This window comes from Eleutherodactylus coqui, chromosome 2 (assembly GCF_035609145.1).
Source record: "Eleutherodactylus coqui strain aEleCoq1 chromosome 2, aEleCoq1.hap1, whole genome shotgun sequence".
Classification (NCBI taxonomy): domain Eukaryota; kingdom Metazoa; phylum Chordata; class Amphibia; order Anura; family Eleutherodactylidae; genus Eleutherodactylus; species Eleutherodactylus coqui.
The window spans coordinates 22524622-22550681 of NC_089838.1; the positions used below are offsets into that span (position 1 = coordinate 22524622).

The 26060-nt window shown below is 49.7% G+C and overlaps 1 protein-coding gene across 1 annotated transcript; it reads left to right on the forward strand.

Annotated features, from left to right (window-relative positions):
- Positions 1 to 8969: 8969 nt before the first annotated feature.
- Positions 8970 to 15931, forward strand: LSM11 (LSM11, U7 small nuclear RNA associated). The gene is made up of 4 exons (XM_066590475.1): positions 8970 to 9381; positions 11467 to 11606; positions 11802 to 11885; positions 14949 to 15931. The coding sequence occupies exons 1-4, from the start codon at positions 9033 to 9035 to the stop codon at positions 15285 to 15287; spliced, it is 912 nt and encodes a 303-aa protein (XP_066446572.1). The 5' UTR covers positions 8970 to 9032; the 3' UTR covers positions 15288 to 15931.
- The last annotated feature ends 10129 nt before the right edge of the window (positions 15932 to 26060 follow it).

Here is a 26060-nt window from a genome sequence, read left to right on the forward strand (position 1 = left end):
TTTCCATGCTGCGAATTGCTGCGATTCTCCGCGGTTAGTCTATCCGTGGAGTTCCGTCTGCAGGCTTCTGCTCCCGGGCAGCGGCTCCAGCGGTGGAGATCCACCGCGGGATACTGCAACGCCCCTGGTCAATATACCTAGTGGAATCTATGCCACAACAAATTGCTGCGGTTCTGATGGCCAAAGAAGGTTCAATGCGCTACTAGATGGGGGCTCTAACGAAGTGTCCATTCAGTGTATATACACAGGCAAACTATAATCCTGGATAATGAGATCCTCTAAAGGATCTGTGAAGTCATAATTAGTGACTCTGTGATCACCACTGCAGATGTAAAGTAGCAAAGGTGAACTTATAACAACATCCTACAAATGGTGAAAGTCCCCGACTCTAATACTTAGTTATATGATGTCCCTGAAGAGTGCTGTGCTCATAAACCGGTGATCTCTTCAGCTATTGAGAAACTACAACTCTCAGCATGTCCTGTCAAATCGTTCTTTCTAGAGAGCAAAGGAGGGGGAGACAGAATTTGTGGCCCGCTGTTCTAAACTCCACTCCCAAGACCCATTTACATAGTGCAAACATGAGTCAGTAATGTTTAAAGGGGCTGTTCAGAACTTTTAGTAATGATGACCTACCTTTAGGATGCATCATCAATGGTTGATCAGTGGGGGTCTGCTACTCAGGATCCCTGCCAATCAGTGCAGACTACACTGTAAACAGATAGCGCTGTCTGTATTACAGTGGTCCGGGTTGGTACTGCAGTCACAGCCGCCAAAATCAATGGAAGTTGTGCAGTGGTACCAAATTGGGTGCTGCAATGTTGACAGTGCTGTCTGTTTCTATCAGCTGATCCCGAACCGCGGACCCCTGCTAATAACATATCCTGAGAATAGGTTATGATTAGCAAAAGTCCTGGATAACAACTTCTTTAACTAACTTAGGTAAATTAAAGTTACTGTTGGCCACCCTAACTCCCCTTTCCAGAAACCCGAGGTGCAATATAACTCCCATGTGTCATCCTGGGATTTGTAGTTTCTCTACAGCTGGAAACCGCTGTTCTACTATGTTAATCCAGGTTACCTTCCTTTTGTTAAATGCTGGATATACCCACATCCCCGCCATAAGTGTACACAGATGTGCTTTTTGGAAATTGCTCAGTGTAGTCGACTCCCTCATATTACACAATGCTAGCACCTGCATACTTCCTATGTAAAACCCCTTAGGCTAAGACCAGGACATATCTGTGCTTTGGGGGATTGTTTTGCACACCTTTAGACCCTGGAGGTCTGGTTCTTTTTCTAGGTTATGTTTTAGTCGTCTGATGTTTATTTGATTATGTGATATAAATGTGACAGGGCTGGGTCTCTCAGCAGCCGGGATTCTGGGTGCTATTAGTGTTCCCTCCATTATTAGGATCTGTTTACAAACATAGATTATTGCAGTTTGCACTATTGTAATATAGGCTGCAATGGAAAAATGGCTCGTTGAAGGGTTAATAGCCTCCTAGCTGAGTTATGTAAGGGGACGGCCGACGCTGCAGTAACTGCACTGCAGCCCGTCCGTGACAGCCAATGGCAGCATGACCTCGATGGCATTATTGACAGATTGGCCACCCAGGGTGGAGAGGGTTGCAGCTGCATAGAGGTTAATGCACCGTTAGCCCGTACCCTGAAAAATGTAGCAATCACTGTAATCAGAAGTGATCGGATACAAGTGTGCGAACAGTCAGAATCGGCGCAAATTAGAATGTGACTTTTTTTTAAAATTATTATTGTTAAAAATGAAAAATTGGAGTTTAATTATAATCCTAGAGGAGATTAGAAAATGACTGGGAGGTCATGGGCAAAAGTTTTGAGAGTGACAGAAATTTTGTTTTTCCCTTTTTTTCTGCTGCAGAGTTTCTTTCTTTCTTTTTTTGTTAAAATTCCATTTCCCCATGCAAGTAAGGGCTTATTCAGACGACCGTATATCGGCCGGGTATTCACGCCGACCGATATACGGCGTCCCTCTCTGCAGGGGGAGGAGGCTGGAAGAGCCAGGAGCAGTGCTCTGAGCTCTCACCCACTCTCCACCCCTCTGCACTATTTTCAATGAGGGGAGGCGAGATGGGGTGGAGCTAATTAAACCCACTTAGCCCTGCCCCCATCCCACCTCCTCTCATTGCAAATAGTGCAGAGGGGCGGAGAGGGGGCGGGAGCTCAGAGCACTGCTCCTGGCTCTTCAAGCCACCTCCCCCCTGCAAAGAGAGACGCCGTATATCGGCCGGCGTGAATACCCGGCCGATATACAATCGTCTGAATAAGCCCTAAATATGTAACCAGCATATACTCACCTCTCCCCACTCATGATCAGATGAGTTGTAATAAATTGCAAAGTTATTTCTTGCCATGAATGTTAACTTGATCACAAAAACCTTATTTCCACTGAATTATAGCTTTGTCACAAACTGACCAACTATCCTCATTTCAACGATCTTCTCGTTAGCTCAGGAGAAAGTGATATCACCCTGTCATGCTGATTGAATTATAAGAGCTTTAAATGGTGGATGTGCTTGGAATCATTATCTTCTTCTGTTGGCCATGGTTACCTCCAAGGAAACAGTCATCATTGCTCTGCATCCAAGGGGCTTTAAAGGCGAGGACAATGCTGCTCATAAGATTGTCAACCATCAAGAACTTCAAGGAGAGGGGTGCAGTTGCTGTGAAGAAGGCTTCAGGATGCCTAAGAAAGTCCAGCAAGTGCCAGGATCGTCTCCTAAAGAGGATTCAGCTACAGGATGGTGCAGAGCTTGCCCAGGAATGGCAGCAGGCGGGTATCAGTACATCTGCACGCACAGGAGGTGAAGGTTTTTGGAGGCCAACCAGCAAAGAAACCACCTCCCTCCAAGAGCATCATCAGGGTCAGACTGGCATTCTGCAGGAAGTACAGGGATTGGACTACAGAGGACTGGGGGAAAGTTAATGTCTCTGATGAAGCCCCTTCAGATGTTTGGGACATCTGTAAGAATAATTGGCCAGAGAATAAGAGGTGAGCGCTACCATGCGTCTCGTGTCAGTGGAGCATCCTGAAACCATCATGTGTGGGGTGGCTTTTCATTCAAGAGAGTGGGGTTCACTCACAATTTTGGTACCTCCTCCAAGAGCGACTTCTCCCAACCATCCAGGAGCAATCTAGTGACGAACAACGCTCTATCCAGCATGATAGAACCCCATGTCAGAATGATAACTAAGTGGCTCACTGAACAAACATTGGAATTTTGAGTCCATCGCTGGGAAATTCCCCAGATCTCAATGCCATTGAGAACCTGTGGTCAAGAATGGGTTGCCAACAGTGACATCTTGGCTTTCTTATGGGCAGTAGACATCAGCATACCTTTCTTTAAAGAGGTTGTCCAACAAAAACAAGGTATTCCTTATTCATGGGATAATGGATAACTTTCTGATTGGTGGGGATCCTGCTGGGACCCTTACTGATCCCAATAATGGGTGTCTGGAGCATTAACGGAGTGGCAGTCGCACGTGAGCTGCAGCTCCATGCCTTTCAATGAGATTGCTGAAGATAACCGAGCACTTGAACTCTGCATCTTATTGAAGTGAATGGATCTACAGCACTCATGTGCGACAGTTGCTCCATTCATTTAGGGATGCTCCAGCTCCCTGTTCGCAGGATTGATTGGGGTCCTAGCAGTCAGACCGCCATTGATCAGCAAGTTATCCCCTCATCTGTGGATAAAGGATGACTTGTTCTCATAGGATACCTGCTTTAACAGTGTAGATCATTTCAGACTCAGGTTTTATGATACTTTGTAAGTCATGTGGTGCAAAGTATTGATGCAAGTGCAGAATTAGGGATTCTCCAAAAATACACATTCATGGCCTTTCCCCCAGGTCTAACTATCAAAGTATTGGTTGTGTAGTCCTAAACAAATCCTGAAAATTGAGATGTGACTTAATTAATCCCCAATATCTCATAGTTGTCCAGGCGCTGAGATATGGGAGATACAATATACATTGGAGAACTGATGGTCACATGATTACATTGCACGCTGTGCTTTGGTCACATTTCTATAGAATTCGGTGTAAAACAGGCGTATTCTAATAAATCCAATATAGGAAAACTATGTTTTTGCACGTGATGCAAAAATGTGTTTTTTCTTCAGGGCTATCGACAGTTGTATAGCGTAAAAGACCCCACCAAACAAACCGCATCCTACACTATGTGCGGACCCTTATAAGAGTTATACGGGGGAACCAGAAATATTGGCCATCACTGCAGGAAATCTCAGCTGTAAATTGCACACTTGTATTTTTTCTTCCTCGCAAGTGACTGATTTATTTTGCACATATTCTCTGCAATATACGGGACGCTTTCCACACACGTGTAATATGTGCGACAAAACAGCGATATTGTGGCAAATGTTATTGGAAATTAAATAAAGATACTTAATGATCTTACAATTTGTGTGCTCTGCTTTTTTAAATCTATTGTCCCTCTATCTCTGTATTAATAATCGCGTATGCATGTGATTGCACCCGAGTCCTGAAGCCTTGGGGAGCCCATAAGGACTCTTCCCTATATGAGGACACCAGTGTTGGAGTAACCTTTTAAATTTAGATTTGGTAATAAGGTTTACGGGATCTGAGTTCTCTAATGTGTCCAAATTAATTAACGATGATCATCGAAGAAAGAACAAGACATCAACTTTGTGAAGTCACCACTGTGCTCTTTCTAAAGAGCCTAGCCCAGTTTTAACTTTATTTCTAGTGTGAGCAGACAAAGAGTTTAGTGGCCTATTATGGTGAACCACCTTCCTGAACTTAAAAAATCATGACCATGTTTAATGAATAAGTATGTGACTTGTTGCACACATCATCCTAGTAAAGGAATGCAGATACAATGACTTAATATTGACTCTAAAGAATGTCCAAATCCTCCACTAACAAGTATAGCTCAGTCAGGTTTGTGCTGCTTTAAAACTAAAGACTTAAAGTTGTATTAACCCATGAATAACAAGTGTAACAATCATCTTAATACGCTCACACCGGCACCATAAGTGGAGCATCATTGTTGTTGGCCATGTTACAGATTTTCCATTGCTAATTGTTCTGGTACATGTGAACAAACCCTTCTGGGCATTTAAAGCTGAAGGTAGTTGGCTGGCCATTCGGCAGGTGCCTCTGTGGGATCCTCTCCGTGTCTCAATGCTGACTGCTGCTACAGGAAATCATTGGTGACATTTAAACACCCATCCGTTCTCGGACACTACCAATGTTTGGCTTCTGCATAAAACTACTAAAACCCCCAAATGCAGCGGCTCTCAGAACCGCTGCCACAGGTAAGTCAGACTAGGACACATGGGGGAAATCACTGGCAGGAACAAGGTGTTATAGGGGCATATCTGGCACACTCTGTTAGACGGGTATGACTGGTTGGCACACACTGTTAATGAGGAATCATTGCCAGCCATACACCATTAGGGCTCATTCAAACGCCGTATTGTCACTGCGTATTATGCACGTGCGTAATACCCGGTGAATGGAGACAATTAAAGTCTATGGACTTACATTCTTCCATTCACACCCGAGTTTGAACTGTGAGTGGCGAGAAATAAATTGCAGCATGCTCTATTTCTCCGTGTATTTCTTTGCAGGCATTGCGAAGGGGAAGCCTTTCAATATGCAGCCCCGCTCTGCACAAAGTGGGCAATTTGAAAATAAAAAAGTCACACTGTGCCTGTTCGTGACGCCAGAATCCCGACATGCGCGGTGCCAATCGTAGCCTGTACACGATCTCTGCTGGCTCTTTGCCAGTAGACCGAATGGGCTGCGATTACTACAACGCTGCGAGATACTCGCAGCGTTGTACACCTATGCCTGTGTGAATGAGCCCTTAGGCAGAATCTGCCTATGCTGTGGATTTCTGTTGTGGATTTAATTTAAATTTACCGTGAATCCACATGCGGATTTAGTCCATTACAACGTGGATTTTATTTGATAAAGTGACACGTCACGTCTTGTTTTATGCAGGCAGATATGGAACAAATGGCGGGCGGAATTTTATTACAGTCAATGAAAGACTTTTAGGATGTGGAATCAGTGCAGAGCCAAATCCGTGGACAAGGCTTGTGCTGCCTTCACACATGACAGAAGTGCTACAAACTTTCTGCTGCCGGAATCGCATTTCCACAATGAATCTGCAGAGTTTTTAAAAAACGCTGTGGATTCTAAATCCGCAACGTGTCTATTTAGGCTGCCGGTGGGTGCGGATTTGGCCACATTGTGTGTTTTGCTGCAGAAAGCCCAAAGCAGAAACGTTGAGAAGGCGGCCTTGGGGCAGATTCACATGAGGCAATAAACAGAAATAAATGTCCGCTCGGACCCGGCCTTAGGAAACACTATAGTGACTTGTGGAAGATTCTTTTTGGATGCACATGCCTGCCATGAGGTTGGTTTCACACAAGATTTCTGCGTTGCCAGACTCACAAATATGAACCCTAAATAAATAAATAATCGCTGCATGTCCAATCTTTTCGCATTCCTTGAAACGCATCGCTCAATGTTTTCAATAGAACAGTAAAACACGTGGGAAGCCCTTGCCGATCATCTAGCATGGCTGAAAGCTGCCCCGGAAGATCGCTACTTCATAGAAGTGATGGGAGGCATCTTTGCCAGAAAAACGCCTATTACGGTACTAGTTGGGTGCCTAGGTACACACAGCGCGGGGCTCCCTGATCTAAACCCACGCCACTGTCCCTTCCTGGAGATAGCCCTGATGGTGGACACGTCCAGGCTGCCAACTCTGACCCTACACTTCCTAGGGGAGGACAGGCAGGGACCGCCGTACCTATGAAAGAGACAGCTACCCACTAGCACCGACAGAAAAGGCAGATGACAAACCAACATGAACAGTACAAACAGGACAGAGGCAGATGGTAAAGCCCTGGCTGATAACAGCGATGTCTAGCGGACAAGCTGACAGAAGGAGGATACCAAACAAGGCAGACGAGCTAGCAGACAAAGGGAATGGCACCAAGTACCAGGGCCAGATTACCAGCAGGGGAGAGTAGCTGGACTAACCAGCAGACACTCAAAACTGAAAAATAATCGGCCACTCCCAAGCAGCCAGAGCCGGATCTTATAGGGAAGCAGGTGGAGCCGATTGGTAGATAGACCTGTCAATCACCAGCATACCTCTTAGGGCTTATTCAGACGACCGTATATCGGCTGGGTATTCACACTGGCCGATATACGGCGTCTATCTCTGCAGCGGGAGGAGACTGAAAGAGTCGGGAGGAGACTGAAAGAGTCGGGAGCAGTGCTGTGAGCTCCCGCCCCCTCTCTGCCTCCGCTCCACCCATCTGCATTATTTGCAATGAGAGGGGGCAGGGCGGGGCTAAGTTCTGGAAATTACCTCCGCCCCCATCCCGCCTCCGCTCAGTGCAAAAAGTGGAGAGGGGGCAGGAGCTCAGAGCATCAGATATTTTCTTCATCCCCGCGGGGAATAAAGAATTCCCTACCGCAGCTGTCACAGATGACAGCTGCGTTAGCGGATCCAGCTGCCGGACCCAGTAATTGTTTTTCAGGGAAGGGCTTTAGGTATAAGCCCTTCCCTGAAAAGCAAGGCAAATTAGTGTTAAAAAAGAAAAAACATACTCACCTTCCTTTTGCTGCCGGGGCTCAGCCGCGTCCTCTCTGTACTGTCCCTGGCTCTTCAAAGCAGTTCTTTGAGCAGGCGGTGATTTAAAATCCCCCCCTGCTAGAATAGCTGCTTCTGATTGGTTGAGGTGCTCAGCCAATCAGACACAGCTGTCTGTGCATCTTACAATGCACAAATCTTGTGCGATTTTCTCGGGCATGTGAAGCCGGCTTTACTGCATCGTGAAGGATGTAAAAACAACCCCCCTCCAAAAAAAGGCACAATTGATGTTTTTGTCGTCTTCATTTCTCACCACTTAGAAATTTGTAAAGGTTTTACAATGCACTTTAAAATGAAAGCAAGAAATCTAAACACGGCTGCATTTATAAGCATATCCATAAAATACACAATTTACTTCCATGTGGACAGCAACAGAACATGGGATGGATTGGCTGTGCAGGGCTGGCGCCATCTAGTGCCCATTCTCAGTACAGAGACTAGGGCAGATCAGCCATGGAGCGCTAGCGCCATCTAGTGTCCATCTTCAGGTAAAGAAGACTGGGGTGGATCAGCTGTTGAGTGCTGGCACCATCTACTGCCCATCTTTAAATAAAGAAGACAAGGGCAGATCAGCCTTGAGTGCTGGCACCATCTACTGCCCATCTTTAGATAAAGAAGACAAGGGCAGATCAGCCATGGAGCACTAGCACCATCTAGTGTCCATCTTCAGGTAGAGAAGACTCGGGCGGATCAGCCATGGAGCGCTAGCGCCATCTACTGTCCATCTTCAGGTAAAGAAGACTAGGGTGGATCAGCCATAGAGTGCTATCACCATCTAGTGTCCATCTTCAGGTACTTAGAATAGCGTGGATCAGCTGTGGAGTGCTGGCACCATCTAGTGTCCATATTCAGGTAAAGAAGACTAGGATGGATCAGCCATGGAGTACCAGCGCCATCTGGTATCCATGTTTAGGTACAGAAACTATGGCAGTTCAGACATCTACCGTAGTGTCCATGTTCAGGTACAGTGACTAGGGCAGATCAGCTGTGGAGTACTGGCCCCATCTAGTGTTCATTTCAGGTACTGAGAATAGCGCGGATCAGCTGTGGAGTGCTAGTGCCATCTAGTGTCCTTCTTGAGGTACAGATAATAGGACGGACCAGCCGTGGAGCTTTGCTGTCATCTAGTGTCCATCCTCAGGTATAGCGACTACGACGCATCAGCCCAGTAGCGCTGTCGCCATCTAGTGGTCTGTCTTCAGGTTCAGAGAATACGACCTATCGTCCATGGTGCGCTGGCACCATCTAGTGTCCATTTGCAGGTACTACACGGTAAGACAAGCGACGGCGGGAATCTCATACAGTGAAGGCCCCAGCCGGCTGGTCACGTGGTGCAATGGCCGGGAAGGGGGACGAGGTGCCGGGCGGCAGTTTGGACATAACCTCGGAGTCGTTTGACCCGCTGCTCGCCCTCTACTCTCCCGAAACTCCGCTCCCGTTCCCGGACGTGCGCTGCTTCAACAACTTGGCCGAGTATGAGAGCTTCCTGCGGGGCGGAGGACGGGCGCGGGTCCGGGCACGGGGGGCGCCCAAGCCGGACAAGAGAAGGCGGAAGCCGGCGCCGGACCCCGAGCGTGTGGAGAGGCTGAAGAAGCTGATGCTGCCGGTGGCGGACGACGCTGAGCAGAAGAGACCCCCCCGGCGAGGCAGGAAGGACCCCAAGAATGTGCTCACACGGATGCCCTGTAAGTGGCCGAGACGCCGCTAGGTGGCGCTGGAGGGTGAGAAGCGGCTGCAGTGCAGCGTCCCTGCTGGGACTTGTGGTTCTAGAATAGCTGATAACTCCATAGTGAACCCAGATCCCTGCTGCTGGCGCCGCGCAGTCCGATGGCGGGGCAGAAAACTATAACAAATGGCAGTAAAGTCGCCTCGGGCGCGGAGCGGCACGCCAACAGCAGCGAATGGGAAAGTCGCGCAGCGAACCGACCCCGTCTGTTTTGTTGGGTTGTGACTAAAGTTGCTTTCGGTGAGATTTGCATGTGGCGTATTTTACCGCAGTAAACCCTCTGTGTGATCCGAGCGTACGGCGTTATTTGTAGGTTTTACGCTTTAGTTCTGGATGGACGGGTTCTTGGAAACGCCACGGGGAACGGGAAAACTCAGTCTGTAAGTACTGAGCGGACGTATGGTGGATCTTCATGTTTATGGAAGAAGACGGCGCCAATCCACAGAATCGCACGTGGCACATACAGACTTTGCGGCGAGATAAGCTCCACCCGCTGCGGCTTCACTCTTTGTATGCAGCCGAAATGCGCAGAATTTCCACCTCAGATTTGACCTTAATTTTGCTGTAAGATCCGCATATTCCGCGCCGATGTAGATGCGACTTGTGCAGCGCAGGGGAGATGCGTAAAAGTGCGCGCCGCGGATCACGCTGTGTGGAGTGTTTTACACATCATGTAGAGGTGGATCTTCGAGTCCTCGCGGTCTCTTCCGGTGGGCGGCCACGTGATGACGTTCTGTATGTCACTTCCAGCGCCCGCACTCTTTCAGCGGTGTTCACCCATGACGGGCGATCAGCAGCGGGCGGCATTTATTGGCCTTAACGCTACTTCTGGGGCGCGACTTCTGTTACTAACGACAGTCCTGCCTTCGCTTTCCCGCACCTCTCCCATGTCCAGGACGCCATTTTACCACACAGCTCGGGGGACCTCCTTCACCCGGGTAAGACCTGCCGTACGCAGCTTCTCGCCACCCTCGCGCGCCTGTAGCGTCTCGGCCGGCCTCTGTGCACACGGTCTGCGCATAAAACCACAATGTCGGATTCTAGGGGACGATCCGGTAAGCAGAATCCAACAATTACGATACTTTGTGCCTGCGCCTGTTGTGGCACCAAATCTTCATGCGGTCAGCAGGAGCCCCTTTGTGCAAACTGCTTGCTTCCCAGACCAGCCGGGCCCCGTCGCAGGGACATCTCCCACCGTGTGCCTGCAGGGCCCCGGACCCGAATAGGCGCGCTCCCTCTCGGTGGCGGTTTTGGAACTTATTGTGGAGACGCCGGAGACGGACGGCCAGAACCCAACTGAAGGGTCGGATTGGTCCTACCAGAACGGCCCGCTCTACCCCAGTGGTGGGCACATCCTGGCCGTGTCCCGGAACTCCTTTGCTTTCCAGGTTTGCAGGCGGTGACCCGGCTTTTCTTGATACCATCACAATACTTTGCAGGGCGCATTTTCTGACGCTGCTCTTGGCCGCAGGTGGCATTACCCCGATTGCTTCATGTGGATTTTTGGCCCCCCATGGGGACTGCTTTTGAATGTCCCGAGGTTTTCGCTGTGTCCCCCAATGACGCAGCCGAGAAAACAGGAAGTTTTGGTTACTCCGAGAAATGACTTTTACAGCGACAAATTCTTTTTCCGCAACCTCACGCCGCATAAAACCGCCGGTCTGAATGCGCCAATTTACGGTAACGGGTCCGTGCTCTGTATTCCATCAGTAAAATATACGGACTATACAGAAAATCTGCCCGTATGAATGGGCCCTTCATGTCAGTCACATTGAGTCGCAGGTCTAAAGTCCCCGTTTTCTCAGCACCGCTCTCCCAGCCTTAGATTAGGGCGACTAGTTTGGTGTGACGCCCCATGCAGGAGGCCAATATGATGGCACTTTGGTTTGCTGAGATCTTGCGTTTCTCATCTGCCTGGAGGTGACTGTGGTCTCCTCTCCGGTCCTCTGCGGCGGTGGGTTTGTAAGTCTTCAACCGCTGGATGTAAAAGTTTTCATTCACTGAAAGCAAGCAGACCTCTTACATCTATCTTGCTGTTTTGCAGTGCTGGAGGGCAGCCCCGTGGGGCGTCTGTATCGCTGCATACAGGAACGCCTGAAGGTCAACGTCCACATCCGCACATTCAAGGGTCTGCGTGGCGTCTGCTCGGGATTTATCGTCGCCTTTGACAAGTGCTGGAACATGGTAAGCGCAGGAATTGACCTTTCTCCTTCCAGGTTGATCAGCCGGAGTCCCCCTGATGGTCTGAATGGCAGCGCAGAGAATTGGTCATTTGCCGTGGCCCCTCATCACGTCCATCACATCGTATCGGGACATTTCCACTTTTGCATTCCTCTTATATGTTCTTTGTGTTTACTTGGTTCCTGTTTCTGCTTGCAGGCGATGGTGGACGTGGATGAGACGTACAGGAAGCCGGTCCTTGGGAAAGCCTTTTACAACGAGCCGCAGCTGACTCTGACCCGGGTAATGATGCATTATTTGACTCCTATAAACTAAGCCGCTCATAAACCCCCTTTAGGGCGCTATTACACACTCTCTAGTGCTTGCGGCTTCCCAACAATTGCTGGGCGGCAGCTGTAAGCCCATGTGCTGCCTGGCAATTGGCGCTATTAACTAGCTGTCACTGCATCTCTAAGAAAAAGTGCGAGGGCGCATTCACACGGGCGAGAAAATCGTGAGTTTTGTGTATTGCGAGACGCACAGCACTCACGGGAAAATACAACCCATTACTTGCAATAGGTGTGTTTACACGGGTGATTTTTACTCCTGGCGATGCGGTGAGACTGAAATGTCGCAGAATAGAACATGCAGATGTGCGGCCTCCCCCCCCCCCCCCGTATTGTACAGCACGGGGTCTGCAATGCGAGTCGCACCTGAGAAGATCGGGCACAGCTCGCCGTCACCTGTGTGAATGCCCTAATAAGAAGCAAGTAAAAACTCGTCAGCGCCCCAAAATGGTACAAATAGAATCCACGGGTCGTCTTTAAAAGATATATTTTTAAAAGTACTACCGCAAAAACAAAAAAAAAACTCCATAAATCTGGTATCGTTGTCGTCGCACTGCCCATGAATCGCCCACCGTGTTGTTTTTGCCTTTTGAACAAGACTAACATCTTTATTTCAGGGAAGAGACATCATAAATACAAATATCAAGGAGCTGGACGCGTTTCGGCTGGATGTACGGCTTGATTGCTTGTGCTGGTTGCGGACTGATTGCTGGGTGGATCCACAATCCATTCATTCGCATCCAGGTTAGTTGTAGGTGTTCAATGAGTAGATTACAATATATCCAGAACACAAACAGACATTCCTAAATCTCATATTAAAGGGGTTGTCCCGCGCCGAAACGTTTTTTTTTTTTTTTTTCAATAGCCCCCCCGTTCTGCGCAAGACAAACCCAATGCAGGGGTTTAAAAAAAAAAAAACGGATAGTGCTTACCCGAATCCCCGTGCTCCGGTGACTTCTTACTTACCTTGCGAAGATGGCCGCCGGGATCTTCACCCACGATGCACCGCAGGTCTTCTCCCATGGTGCACCGTGGGCTCTGTGCGTTCCATTGCAGATTCCAGCCTCCTGATTGGCTGGAATCGGCACACGTGACGGGGCGGAGCTACGAGGAGCAGCTCTCCGGCACGAGCGGCCCCATTCAGAAGGGAGAAGACCCTTCTGCGCAAGCGCGTCTAATCGGGCAATTAGACGCTGAAATTAGACGGCACCATGGAGACGGGGACGCCAGCAACGGAACAGGTAAGTGAATAACTTCTGTATGGCTCATAATTAATGCACAATGTACATTACAAAGTGCATTAATATGGCCATACAGAAGTGTATAACCCCACTTGCTGCCGCGGGACAACCCCTTTAAACATCATATATCTACTTATCAGATGTTCCAGCAATCAATTTTATTTCAGCTGAGAAGTAAGTAGATTCCAAATAGACTATTAAAGAACAAAATGTTGTACTGCTCATCGTGGACAGGGGTACGCACGGGGAAGAGAACATGTAGGGATTTAATCTAATATCAAGTGTTCTGTCATTTATTTCTCAGCTGAAATAAAATTGCTGAAACATCTGATAAGTAGATATATGATGTATAATATGATGTTTAGGAATGTCTGTTTGTGTTCTAGATATATTGTAATCTACTCATTGAACTCCTGCAACTAACCTGGATGTGAATGAATGGATTGTGGATCCACCCAGCAATTAGTCTGCAACCAGCACAAGCAATCAAGCCGTACATCTTGCCGAAACGCGTCCAGATCCTTGATATTTGTTTTAATCAAATCTCTTCCCTGAAATAAAGATTTTAGTCTTGTTCAAAAGGCAAAAATGACATGGTGGGGCGATTGTTTTTAGACGTAGAAGCCGACCCACTTTTTTCTACATTTGGCCCAGAGAAGACGCTGTTGTTTCTGGATTCTGTTGATATATGGCTTCTTCTTTGCATGATACAGCTTTAGGGTTAATTCAGATGACCGTATATCGGCCACGTATTCACGCCGGCCGATATACGGCGTCTCTCTCTGCAGGGGGAGGAGGCTGGAAGAGCCGGGAGCAGTGCTCTGAGCTCCCGCCCCCTCTCTGCCTCCTCTCCGCCCCTCTGCACTATTTGCAATGAGAGGAGGTGGCACGGGGCGGGGCCAAGTGGTGGGAATTAGCTCCGCTCCCATCCTGCCTCCCCTCATTGCAAATAGTGCAGAGGGGGTGGAGAGGAGGCAGAGAGGGGGCAGGAGCTCAGTGCACTGCTCCTGGCTCTTCCAGCCTCTTCCCCCTGCAGAGAGGGACACCGTATATCGGCCACACCGAATACCCAGCCGATATACGGTCGTCTGAATAAGCCCTTAACTTGTATTTGTGGATTGCACGGCCAACTGCGTTCACACACAGTGATTTCTGGAAGTATTCCTGAGCCCATGCAGTGATTTGCATTACAGAATCATGCCTGTTTTTAATGCAGCAACATCTGAGGGCCTGTAGATCTCGAACCAACAGTGGCAGCCGACCGTGTACCTTGTGCACATGAATTGCTCCCCATTCTCTGAATATTCTGTACTGTAGGTGGTGGGATATTCAAAGTCTTTGCAATTTTACATTGAGAAACATTTTTCTGAAATTGTTCCAGAAGTTTTAGATGCAGTTTTTTTTCAGATTGGTGAACCTCTGACCATCTGTGCTTCTGAGAGACTCTGCCTCTCTAACATGCTCCCTTTATACACAGTCATGTGAGCCTGCAGCTGTTTTGTACTGGTACCACTTTTCCAGCCTCTTCTTACTTCTGTCCCAACTTTTGCCAGTTGTGTTGCCGCCATCAATGTCTAAATCGGTTATTTTTTTACATGAAATGGAATGGCGTCTCGCTCCACCTTCTGATATCTTACAGGTTCCGTTGGGAATAAAATGGGGTTAGATGGGATTTCCAAATCATTGCATTCTTTTTTTTCCTTTGCAGTTATTTACATGTTACACAACGTTTTGGATTTGTGGTTGCAGTTCTTGACTCCACTTATTTCTTTGTACAGCTATTTGACAGGCTGAAACTCCAGGAGTCGGGAGACGCGTCCTCCATGAAGACTCAAGGGGCTGCATCAGAAAGACTAGAGCTTCCTCCTCAACGTACAGGTACGCAGCATGGAGCGGGCACGGACAAGACCCCCTCCACTAGCCAAGATCCTAGGAAAGCCACCCGATCAGAACAAGGTACCAGCGAACCGGACCGAAGACCGAAGGGGGCAGTAACACCCAAACAGCGGAGTAGACGGCGGAAGGAGAAGATCGATTATCAGCAGGTGTTCACACGTCACATGAAGCAGGTGTTTATCAGAGGAGAGAGCATCGTATTAGTCCATGTCCCTGAATGAGGCGCTCGGATACTCGGCGTACGCCTTTGTGCGGGAGGATACTGATATCGGAGGGATTCTGGTGGATATTCTGTGGTTGGTGGAATCCCATATAAAAGGGATCTGTGGGCCGTGAATAAGATCTCCGGTGGCTGATATGTAAAGAAAGTCTTTATGGTAACAATAAAGCTCAGAATAACGGCACGGTCGCATGACTGTCCGGTGCAAGTAGGGGGCGCTCCAAGAAATATGTCCACCAAATGATGACTAACTGTGCAACCATATTTATGGTGTATTTATTGCCGGATGCGATTGTGGATGAGCTCTTCCTTTATATCCGTTCTCTCCAAGCTGTGGCTCAAAACTTCAACTCCCAGCATGCCCTGCAGGAGAACCAGAAGTTGGCATCTTGACGAACAATGTGTAAATATATACCAGGCTTGGCAAATGGTAGCCAAGTTTCGGAGCCGGTTCTGAATGTTAGGAGGCGGTTATGACACACTGTGGGGCCCGGATCACACTGACATTTGACATGTGCAATGCTGGCCTTACAGGGTATTTAAAGGGGTAATCCATTTGCAAGTCATGGATGGCCTATCTTTAGGATAGGTCATCAGTAGTAGATCGGCGGGGGGCTGTTTCTAGGGATCCTTGATAGAGATGAACGAGTATACTCGCTAAGGCACTACTCGCTCGAGTAATGTGCCTTAGCCGAGTATCTCCCCGCTCGTCCCTAAAGATTCGGGGGCCGCCACGGCTGACAGGTGAGTTGCGGCGGGGAGCAGGGGAGAGCGGGGGAAGGGGGGGGGGGGAGGGAGAGAGAGATCTCCCCTCCGTTCCTCCCCGCAGCTCGCCGGCCCCCGAATCTTTAGGGACGAGCAGGGAGATACTCGGCTAAGGCACATTACTCGAGTGAGTAGCGCCTTAGCGAGTATACTCGCTCATCTCTAATCCTTGATGATCAGCTGTTTGGCAGGCTGGTGCAATGAGCTGATATCTGCAGGAAACAGACAGATATGTTCCCACTGCAGTGACCCAAATTGGTATTACAGGCCAAGTTTTTACTCATTTCAGTAGGAACTTTGCCTGCAGTACCAAGACTGGCCACTGTAGTGGAAACAGAGCTTGTCTACTTCCTGCACACATCAGTTCACTGCACAAGCACACCAGCCCGATCGGTAGGAATTCTAGGCAGTAGACCCCAGCCGATCTACTATTGATGACTTATCCTGAGGATAGGCTATCAATATTTTACAACTGAACAGTCCTTTTTAAGTTTTATCCCCCCTCCAGTAGTCAGAATACATCTCCCCTAGTAGTCACAGCAGTGCCCTTTGCCTTTTGGTAGTAAATATTGTGTCCGGCACTCTTCACTCCACTTCTCCAGTAGTTGTAGCAGCAGTCCCATTCCTTCTAGTAGTTAACACTACACTTCCAGTTCCCCAGTAGTCACAGCAGACGTCTCCAGGCAGCTAGAACAAGCAAGTGGATGATGGGGTGCGAGAGGCCTTACTATTTCTGCACCTGAAAACGCATGACGTTTTCTATATTTCCTCTAAAGGTATCTGTTCCTGTTTTTAGCAAGACATGTACAGACTTTAGACCCAACATAGACTAACTATATGTGTTGGTGAATGATCCTTAAAGGGGTTCTCTGGGACTTTAATAAATATTGATGCCTATCCTTGGGCTAGAGCATCAGTATCAGATCTGTGGGGGTTTGATCATAGCTACTCCCAGGCTGCAGAGGCTGTGGTGCTCCGATGAAAACCACATCCACTTGTTTTTTTTTATACCAGGCATAGCACCATACATTTAGTAGTGGTGATACCTGGTACTGCAGCCCGGTCCCTTTCAAGTAAATGACACGGAGTTGCTGCAGCACGAGGCTCAGCTGCTACTAGATGTAAGGACAGGTGAGAATTTGCTCTTCTGTAGGGAGCTTCTATGAATTGTTAGTGTCCTGTAGACATCCAATGCACATCATTTATTGGAAAATTTGTCTTTGTTATTTAAAGACCAAATAAATTGTAATGTTTTAATCTTTTTGGGTGAGATACTCCTTTTTTAAGGTCCAATATAATGTACTGATAAATTTTAATAAGGAGTCGGAGATCCAAATCTTTGCACAAACATAGAGCTAAATGATAGAATTCTGCTACCTCCAGCCGCCACTAGAGGGAGCTGACTGCATACTGTTATCACAGGGGTATTCCAGCTTTTATTATTGATGACGTATCTGTGGTCCCATTCTGCTGGGGTGCAGCCATTCAACTTTTATGGTAAGTAGTAGCCGGATTCTTCCAATATCTTGTGGGCTCACACTGGACTGTGAGATAGCAGTTGTATATCCACAGAGTGTCCCGCAAGCAACATCTGTCACATCAGGTCCTCTATAACAGGAGCTACGAAAACACCTAAGGAGTAAAACGGTTAAAACTGCAGTTTATTAGTATACATGAAGTATCATAAATGCAAACATGAAGGTTCCTGTCTACACATTCAGACCCAGAAGAAAAAAATCAGGTTCTTGCTGGTACTACTTGGCTATGAGTAAGATATATATATATATATATATATATATATATATATATATATATGCACTCATTTAAAAAAAAAACAATCCCTCCGCCAGAAGTTGTCGGAGTGGAATTAAACTTTCTCTGTGTGATTGTAACGTTGATATAAGAAAGTGATTACAATATCAGAGCAAAAGGAGAATTTATTGTGGAGAACCGACTCCTTGCTTGGATACAAGATGTGATACAAGCGGGCACGGATGCTCTGGTACCCTGTTGTACTGCCTCTAGCATGGATACAAGATGTGATACAGGCAGCATGGAGGTTCTAGTACTCTGTTGTACCGCCTCTAGCTTGGATACAAGATGTGATACAGGTAGGCATGGAGGCTCTAGTACCCTGTTGTACCGCCTCTAGCTTGGATACAAGATGTGATACAGGTGGGCATGGAGGCTCTAGTACCCTGTTGTACCGCCTCTAGCTTGGATACAAGATGTGATACAGGCGGGCATGGAGGTTCTAGTACCCTGTTGTACTGCCTAATCTCTTTTCTGGTGGTGATGGGAATGTGTAAGTGGGAACCTTCAGACTTGCATCCATGATTTGTTACGGTGCATTAACCCTTTCCAATCCAATTTGTATCCTGGTTTTCCTAGGGGGCTTACTCTTTTTCTGCCGTTATACAACGGCGCTATATGCTGGCTAAAGCCAGTACTGCATGAGGTGACACACTGGATAGGTTCCGACAGCAGAGAGGCTGGCAACATACAGTAAGAGAACCCCGACGGCCGTCTTCCAACATCGGAGCTGTACAGCCTTAAATCATAATGTCTTCAGAGGTCAGACAGTGGATTGGAAAGGGTTAACTGGAGTTTTAGCTTTCATATTCCTTTTGGTTCAGGGTATCTTTCCATGGTTCACCTGAGACCCAGCGCAGTGCATGTCCGTGGACCAGCATAGTATGACTTGGCATATTGGAGACAGGTGGTGAGCGGTGTCTCTCCTCACCTACATAACATATGTGACCTGTGTTGTCCCTGACAGCCATTCGTGTGATCTCTTGTGAAGGGATTCAGTAATTCACTTTCCAACTCGGTAGTGTATAGGCCCATTTAGACACAACGATGTCATCTTTTAATTGATAATACAGTAGAACCTCAACTAACGTCATTAATCCGTCCGGAAGCAATGGACTTTAGTAGAAATCAATGTTAGCTGAGGACATTATTTCATAGAAATTAATGTAAATCCAATTATTTGGTTCTAGACTTTCCAAAAAATACACCAAACCCCGTTTAATAGAGAATAATTCGGGTGTTTAATACCAAAAACAATAACAATACTAAGTGAATGAATATAAAACACAACTGTAAAGAATAAATTTCCATTTAACAGGTTTTTGGACATTTAGCATACAGTGCTTTGACATAGGACTGCAGGGGCATCATTATAGCAGTACGTATCACTGTGTTATCTGTGCTTTGACATAGGACTGCAGGGACACACCCCTTCACTTCCTGTTGCAGGGTGTGTCTCACCAGTAAGCAGGTGCTAGCAGCTCCAGGCCTCTCTCTTTCTCCTCCAGGGCCTGGGACTTTTTGCTCTCTCCTACCCAGGAGGGAGGGAGGTCCTGGGCTATGGCGAGAGGGAGGACTACTACCCCCACCCTCCGGAGCCAGCCGGCGGAGGATGGGGATGCTTCGCAACCGGCTACCCAGGAGGGGCTGAGGAGATCTAGCAGGAGACGCAGCGATGTGTCTCCTGCACCCCTCCTGGAGACCACCCGAGGTGGCCGTCGGGCTAGCCAGGGTGAGGGACGGCGGCCCTCCGGGACCTCGGCTGCTGGGACTTCCAGCAAAGGCCCTCCTGGAGCCAGGCCAGGTACTCCTGGGGGAAACCCCAGTCCTACCATCGAGCACTGGGGGACACTGCGGCCTAGGGAGGATGTAACCATCTTTGCTGCCAGGCTCGCTTCAAGGACCCAGGAGTACCGTGAGGCCGGTGGCACCATCAGAAGGCTTCAGGAGGAGTTAAAGGCAGCCAGGTCCCTGGCCAACAATTCAGGTGGGTCAAGGAGGGCCCAATACAACCAGGCCGTCCAGGAATTGAAAAGCGAGATCCTCACCCTGGTTGAGAGGAGGGCGGACATCTTAAGGGGTGCAGGTCCGTTCGCAGAGAAGTTGGTGAATGGTGACCGGTTTGAAGGGTCTAAGCCGGCTCTGGCTGGGGTCTGTGAGGATATGAAGGGCCTAGTGTCCAAGATGGAGCAGGCCCCTGCTGGAGAACTGCAGACAGCGGACAGTCAGCAGTCCCTGTGCAGTGACCTTCCAGCTGGGCAAGCTACTATTATTTCAAGCTCAGACTCCTCTGGGGAAGAGGGCGAGGACAGCGGCCCGGGGGGGCAACTAATGGCGTACATAAGTCACCTGGAATCCCCTGGAGGCCTGGAGGGTCTCTATTTTGGCAATGACCTTCCTGAGCGAGACCCCCAGGCTAAAAAGAAGAAAAGTGGCAAAAAGATCACCCAGGTGGAGTACAGGTACGTCAGCCTCCCTGGGCAAGCCTCTGAACCAGGGGAGGGGGGTAGCTGCATGGGTAGCCCCCGGGTCCGACCCAGCCTGGACTCTGCTAATGTGGGTTCAGTGCAAAGGAAGGGGGAGAGTACTAGGCATCCTGATCCAAACACCCACCCGGTTCGCAATAAAAGGAGGGGTGACGGGCAGAAGCTGGTGTCTGACAGTGAGATTCCTAAGAGTGGGGGTCATCCGGCGTCGGATGATCCAGGTAAAATATCAAAAAAGGCTGCGAAGGTGGGGGGTCATCCGGCGTCGGATGATCCAGGTACAATGACAAAAAAGGTTGCGGAGGTGGGGGGTGCACCGGCATCAGGTGGCCCCCAGAAAGGCCCTGCGGTGGGCCTAAGTAAGGGGGGTCACCCGGCGTCGGGTGATCCCAAGAGTTCAGGGAAGGTGGAGGAACTGGTGGGGGATCATCTGGCGTTGGCTGGCCCCCCGAAGGGCCCTGCGGTGGGCCTGGATAAAGGGGGTTGCCCGGCGTTGGGTGGCCACCAGAAAGGCCCTGTGGCGGGCCTAAGTAAGGGGGGTCTCCCGGCGTCGGGTGATCCCAAGAGTTCAGGGAAGGTGGAGGAAAAGATGGGGGGTCATCCGGCGTCGGCTGGCCCCCAGAAAGGCCCTGCGGTGGGCCTAAGTAAGGGGGGTCACCCACCAGCAGGTGATCCCATAAGTTCACGGAAGGTGGGGGGTCATCCGGCGTCGGGTGGCCCCCAGAAAGGCCCTGCGGTGGGCCTGGATAAAGGGGATTGCCCGGCGTCGGGTGATCCCAAATATCCTGGGAGTTTGGGGGGCCATCCGGCATCGGGTGGCCCCAATAAGGGCCCTGCAGTGGACCCTAAAAAAAGTGGAGACCCAAAACGCCGGAATTCTTTTCCTGAATGCATGGCTGGAAGTCCCTTTCCCCCCAGTGCTAAGGGGGGTGGGTCCGGAGGCTCGGAGGGGACTATATTTAAGAAACCCACCCTGGGTTGCTCCCCTGCAGGCAAGGGGGGAGCGGCTGGGAAACCTCCGAGCCGCCAGGTGCCCCTTACTCTTCCGGCCAAGAGAGAAGCCATTACCGGTCTGGTCGCAAAGAATAGGGAGAATGATGAGCGTGAGAGTATGGAAGGCATGGAGGTGTGTGAAAGGGATGAAGGGAGCAACATCATGGTGAGAGGTGTGCGTGAGGGAGAGTCCAGGAGTGTGGGGAATCTAAATACAAGATTAAATGTTGGGGTGTCTGCTGGTGGAGGAGTATCGGAGGGAGGTACAGGTAAATTTACAAAAGTCACAAGTGAGGGTGGAGTGTCTGGTGGTTTGGGGAGGAGTGGGGGCCCTGGTCCAGCTGCCACCCCGGCGGTGACTGCTCCTAGAAGCTACGCTAGTGTTGCCGCCGGGGTAAGTGGGGGACCTTCACCTCCCGGCTTCAGGGACCCCAGGTCACACGAGCTATTCCTATCCGCCTTAAAGAGGGGAGAGAGGTCGGTCACTATAGAGGGTGAAAAGCGCGACCTATCCTTTTGGATAGATAGGTTTGGCACAGGGGCCTTCAGAGAGCAAAGGCAGGGAGAAGAGGCATGGTCGCTTCCTACAGCCGGGCAGGGGGGGTCCAGAAGGAATGTGGTTCGTCTCCGATGGGGAGGCAGTGAAGCCTGCCCTAACCGTGCTAGGGTGGTGGAGCTTCTCCTCGGGATGGAATTCAGGGTGAGTGACATCTTTGCCCTGATCCACCCCTTTGGGACCTCCCTGTTTGATGTTAGCTTCGTGAGACCAGAGGGGCTCGAGCTCTTCTGGTCAAAATACGAGCTGGCTCAGACGGAGCCCGAGTGGCGGGATTTTGCAGTTCAAGCAATTACCCGCCAGAATGACACTAAGAGAGTGACCGTTCTGACTAGTAACGAGTCTCTCTCTTATGTTGACATCATGACCTGGATGGGCAGGTATGGGGAGATTCTCCATCCTCCCCAGAAAAACAGGGACGCACACGGTATCTGGTCAGGGGCCTGGACTTTCATGGTAAAGTTGAAACGTGCAGGTAATTCCGTTACCCACATCCCTTCTTCTGCGTTCCTGGGAAGGGACAGGATTCTGGTTTTCTACCAGGGGCAGCCGAAGGTCTGCCACAGGTGCGGGGACCCCACACATTTCAGCGCACAGTGTAAGGTGCTGGTGTGTGCGCTGTGTGGGGGCAGAGACCACCCATCCTCCTCCTGTGGCAGCATTCGGTGTAACCTGTGTGGTGCTTTAGGGCACCCATTCAGTCGTTGTCCCTTATCCTGTGCCAACATCGGCTGAGCCCAGTCAGAGGGCCAGCGGGCCCGTCGCTCCGGGGGCGAAGCTGGTGGCAGCAGGGAGGAGGAAGAGCTACGGGGTCTCGGCGGGGTGCCTGGCCAGCCAGGGCAGGAGGGGAGTCGAGCTGCTGAGGCCCCAAGGGATAGCGATGTGGATGAGGAAACCAGAAGGATGGAGAGAGAGGAGGTGGCTGCCAGTTCTGCTGGATCCTCCCGTGAAGAAAGTGCGGACGAGGAAAGCGAGAAATGGCAAAAACAGAAAAAAAAGGGTAAGGGAAGAACAAGAAAGAAAAATAGGGGTTCTTCCTCTCTAGAGTGGGATGACTCGGTCCCACTCACTCTGGTGCAGATACCAAAGGAAGGCCCAATCAGTTCCCTTACGGTCGACCTCTCTAACCGGTACCAAGCTCTCAATAACACCTCCTCTTCCCTGCCAGGGGGAGAGGCTGGGGGTGAGGTACCGGAGGTGGTGGCGGAGATAATTGAGGAAGGAACCCCGGGGGACGCTGGGTCTCTTTCTGTGGGGGACCCGGTTTCTTCCGGGAAGGGGGCCACCCTGAAGCCGGAAGGTGAAGGTAAGGATGAGAGTGGTGATATGGATGTTTCAATTTCATTAAAAAGAAATAAAGGAGAGACCTCTTCTTCCGACAGGGAGGAGGGGGAGAGTAAGAGGAAAGCCATCCAGCTCGATCACCAATGATGGCGGCACTCACCCTGTTGACGCTGGCATCCATTAATGTTGCCAGCATTAAGTCAGATGCGGCTAGGTTTGCGGCCTTTGATTTTCTCAGCCGAGTTGAAGCTGACATTTTATTTTTGCAAGAGACCAGGCTGACAGATTTGTCGGTCATGAACAAAGCCAAGCGTGAATGGAGGTGCGGAGCCTCCTATTGGTCTCTTGCGGCCGAGCCGTATAGCGGGGTGGCGGTCCTTTTTAAGACCGCACAGGTAGAATGCAGACGGGTTATCGAGCTGGAAATGGGGAGGTGCCTGATCTTGGATATTCTCATGGGAGGTCAAGAGTTGCGTCTTATTAACATCTATGGACCCCAGTCAAAGGAGGGGCGCAAAGACCTCTTTATGAGAATTAAGCCTTTCCTTTTTACAAGCCGGCAAGTGGTCTTTGGAGGAGACTTTAATAATGTCACAAGGCTCTGTGATAGAGGAGGTTCCAATAACCAGCCAGGCTATGATAGCGTCGCGTTAAATAGAGTAGTTAGTGAGGCACGCCTTGTGGATGTCCACGTTCGGCACACCCCAGGGCGCACGGGATTCACTTGGTTTAGAGGTAGTTATTGCAGGTCTAGGATAGATAGGTTTTATTTAAAGGAGGAAGCCATCTCCTCACCGTTATCGGTGGTGGAGGTGGAGTTCTCCGACCACTGTATGATTCTTTTTTCTCTGAATGTCACAGAGACCCCTCGGATGGGCAAAGGTTTATGGAAGTTGAATTCGTCACTCCTGGAAGAAGCGGAAATAAGACGGTCCTTTGAGGATTTTCTTCAGAGCCAGGAACCGCTACTGGGCCTATGCAGCAGTAAGTCAGAGTGGTGGGAGATGTTCAAACATCGGGTAAGAAGGTTCTTCCGACAGATCTCCAACCTCAGAAGCCTGAACAGAAAGCGTATGTATCAGAGCCTGAGGAGGAAACTCGAGCGTTTGGTCTCGACTGGAGGTAGCCGCGAGGAGATCTCCAGAGTGAAATCCTTGCTCAAGAGATGTCAGTATGATAGGCACGCATCTTTGGTTCTTGAGAGGGACTTTGGGAAGTACCGCTCGCCTGACCCCTACAAGAACTGTAAGATGTCAGTGAGTTGTAAATTGGTTACGGGTCTGCTAGACAGTACAGGCTCCCTGAAAAGGTCCAGATCAGGGATCCTGGAGGTCGTCAGATCCTTCTACTCACATCTCTTGGGTGGGAAAGAACTTAATCGGGACGGAATCTCGACTTTCCTGGCAGAAACCGTTCCCGAACCAGGAGTAGACCCCTCTCTTGGCGTTTTGACAGAAGCAATTACGGAGGATGAAGTCGGACTGGCGATTGATGGGCTCCGGTCCAAAAAGTCGCCAGGCCCAGACGGCTTAACATCTGAGTTTTATAAAGCCTTTAAGGAAATTTTAGTTCCCCTCTTGACCGAGGTCTTTAATGAATGTCTATCCTTGGGCGTTCTGCCGGAGTCGATGAGGAAGTCGGCCCTAATTATTCTGTCAAAGGGTAAAGATCCGCTCCGTATTGAGAATTGGCGTCCCATAGCGCTCCTCAATACGGACAGAAAGATTCTGGCAAAAGTGCTGTTCAGTAGGTTGGTGAAATTTGCACCCCAGCTCCTTTCTGGGGCTCAGCACTGCTCTGTTCCCGGTCGAAGCACGTTTAGCGCCGTGCTGAGTGTCCGGGAGGCTGTGGAACGGGGCAGGGCGGGTCTCTGGAAGGGGTTTTTACTTTCCCTGGATCAGGCTAAAGCTTTTGATCGAGTAAACCACGAGTACCTTTGGTCTGTCCTTTTGAGATACGGTCTGCCGGTGGGGTTCGTAAAATGGTTAAAAGCATTGTATTCAGGGGCTGAGAGTTTCCCGCTCGTGAACGGTTGGGTTGGCCGTCCTTTTGTAGTCGGGTCTGGAGTTCGTCAGGGATGCCCTCTGAGCCCCTTGCTTTACGCGTTCGCTGTCGATCCCTTCCTCAGAAGGGTAGATGGGGGACCGTTGGCGGGGGTGAGGATGGACCCGGGGGTCCCGGACCTGGCCTTGAGGACAGTGGCGTACGCTGATGACGTTACTATCTTTGTCTCCTCTCAGGAGGAGGCGGGGTGGGTGATGTCGGAAGTTGTCCGCTACTCGGAGGTCTCCGGGTCAAAGATCAATTGGGAAAAGTGTGAGAGTCTCTGGCTGGGAGGGGGAGATCCTGCTTTTGATCTTCCGGACGCTCTCCCAGAACCCCAAGATTCCGCTAAAATTTTAGGCATCGATTTCGACCAAGGGAATTATCCCGAGAAAAACTGGGAAGGCAGATTGAGGAATGCCGCTCAAAAGGTGGATCAATGGAAAGGGTGGTCTTTGACCCTGAGAGAAAGGGTTTGCTTGATCAAGACTTACCTGCTCCCTTTGTTAATGTACCTGGGAAGTGTTTGCATTTTGCCAGAACCTCTTTGGTCACGGGTCTACAGCCTGTTCTTCCAGCTGTTATGGGGGAATAAGTTGAACCCAGTCAAGAGGGAGGTTACTTACCGTATGAGGAGACTAGGCGGGTTGGGTATGGTCAACCCAGTGGTATTCCTCGTGAATACCTTTTTGAAAGCTAATATCGCAAACCTCTGGAAAGAGAGCGCTCCTCCGTGGGTATCCTCCTGTAAGGGATGGTTTCGGCCGTTCTTCCAGGAGTGGGAGACAGGAGGGCGTGTGAAGGACTTTCGTACACCGCACGGACATCTTCCGGC

Bases quoted from the DNA above. Each gene is read 5' to 3' on its own strand.
- LSM11 (XM_066590475.1), top strand. From the start codon at position 9,033: ATGGCCGGGAAGGGGGACGAGGTGCCGGGCGGCAGTTTGGACATAACC. The intron at 9,382-11,466 runs GTAAGTGGCCGA...GCTGTTTTGCAG, and splicing joins TGTGCTCACACGGATGCCCT to TGCTGGAGGGCAGCCCCGTG. The intron at 11,886-14,948 runs GTAATGATGCAT...TTCTTTGTACAG, and splicing joins CGCAGCTGACTCTGACCCGG to CTATTTGACAGGCTGAAACT.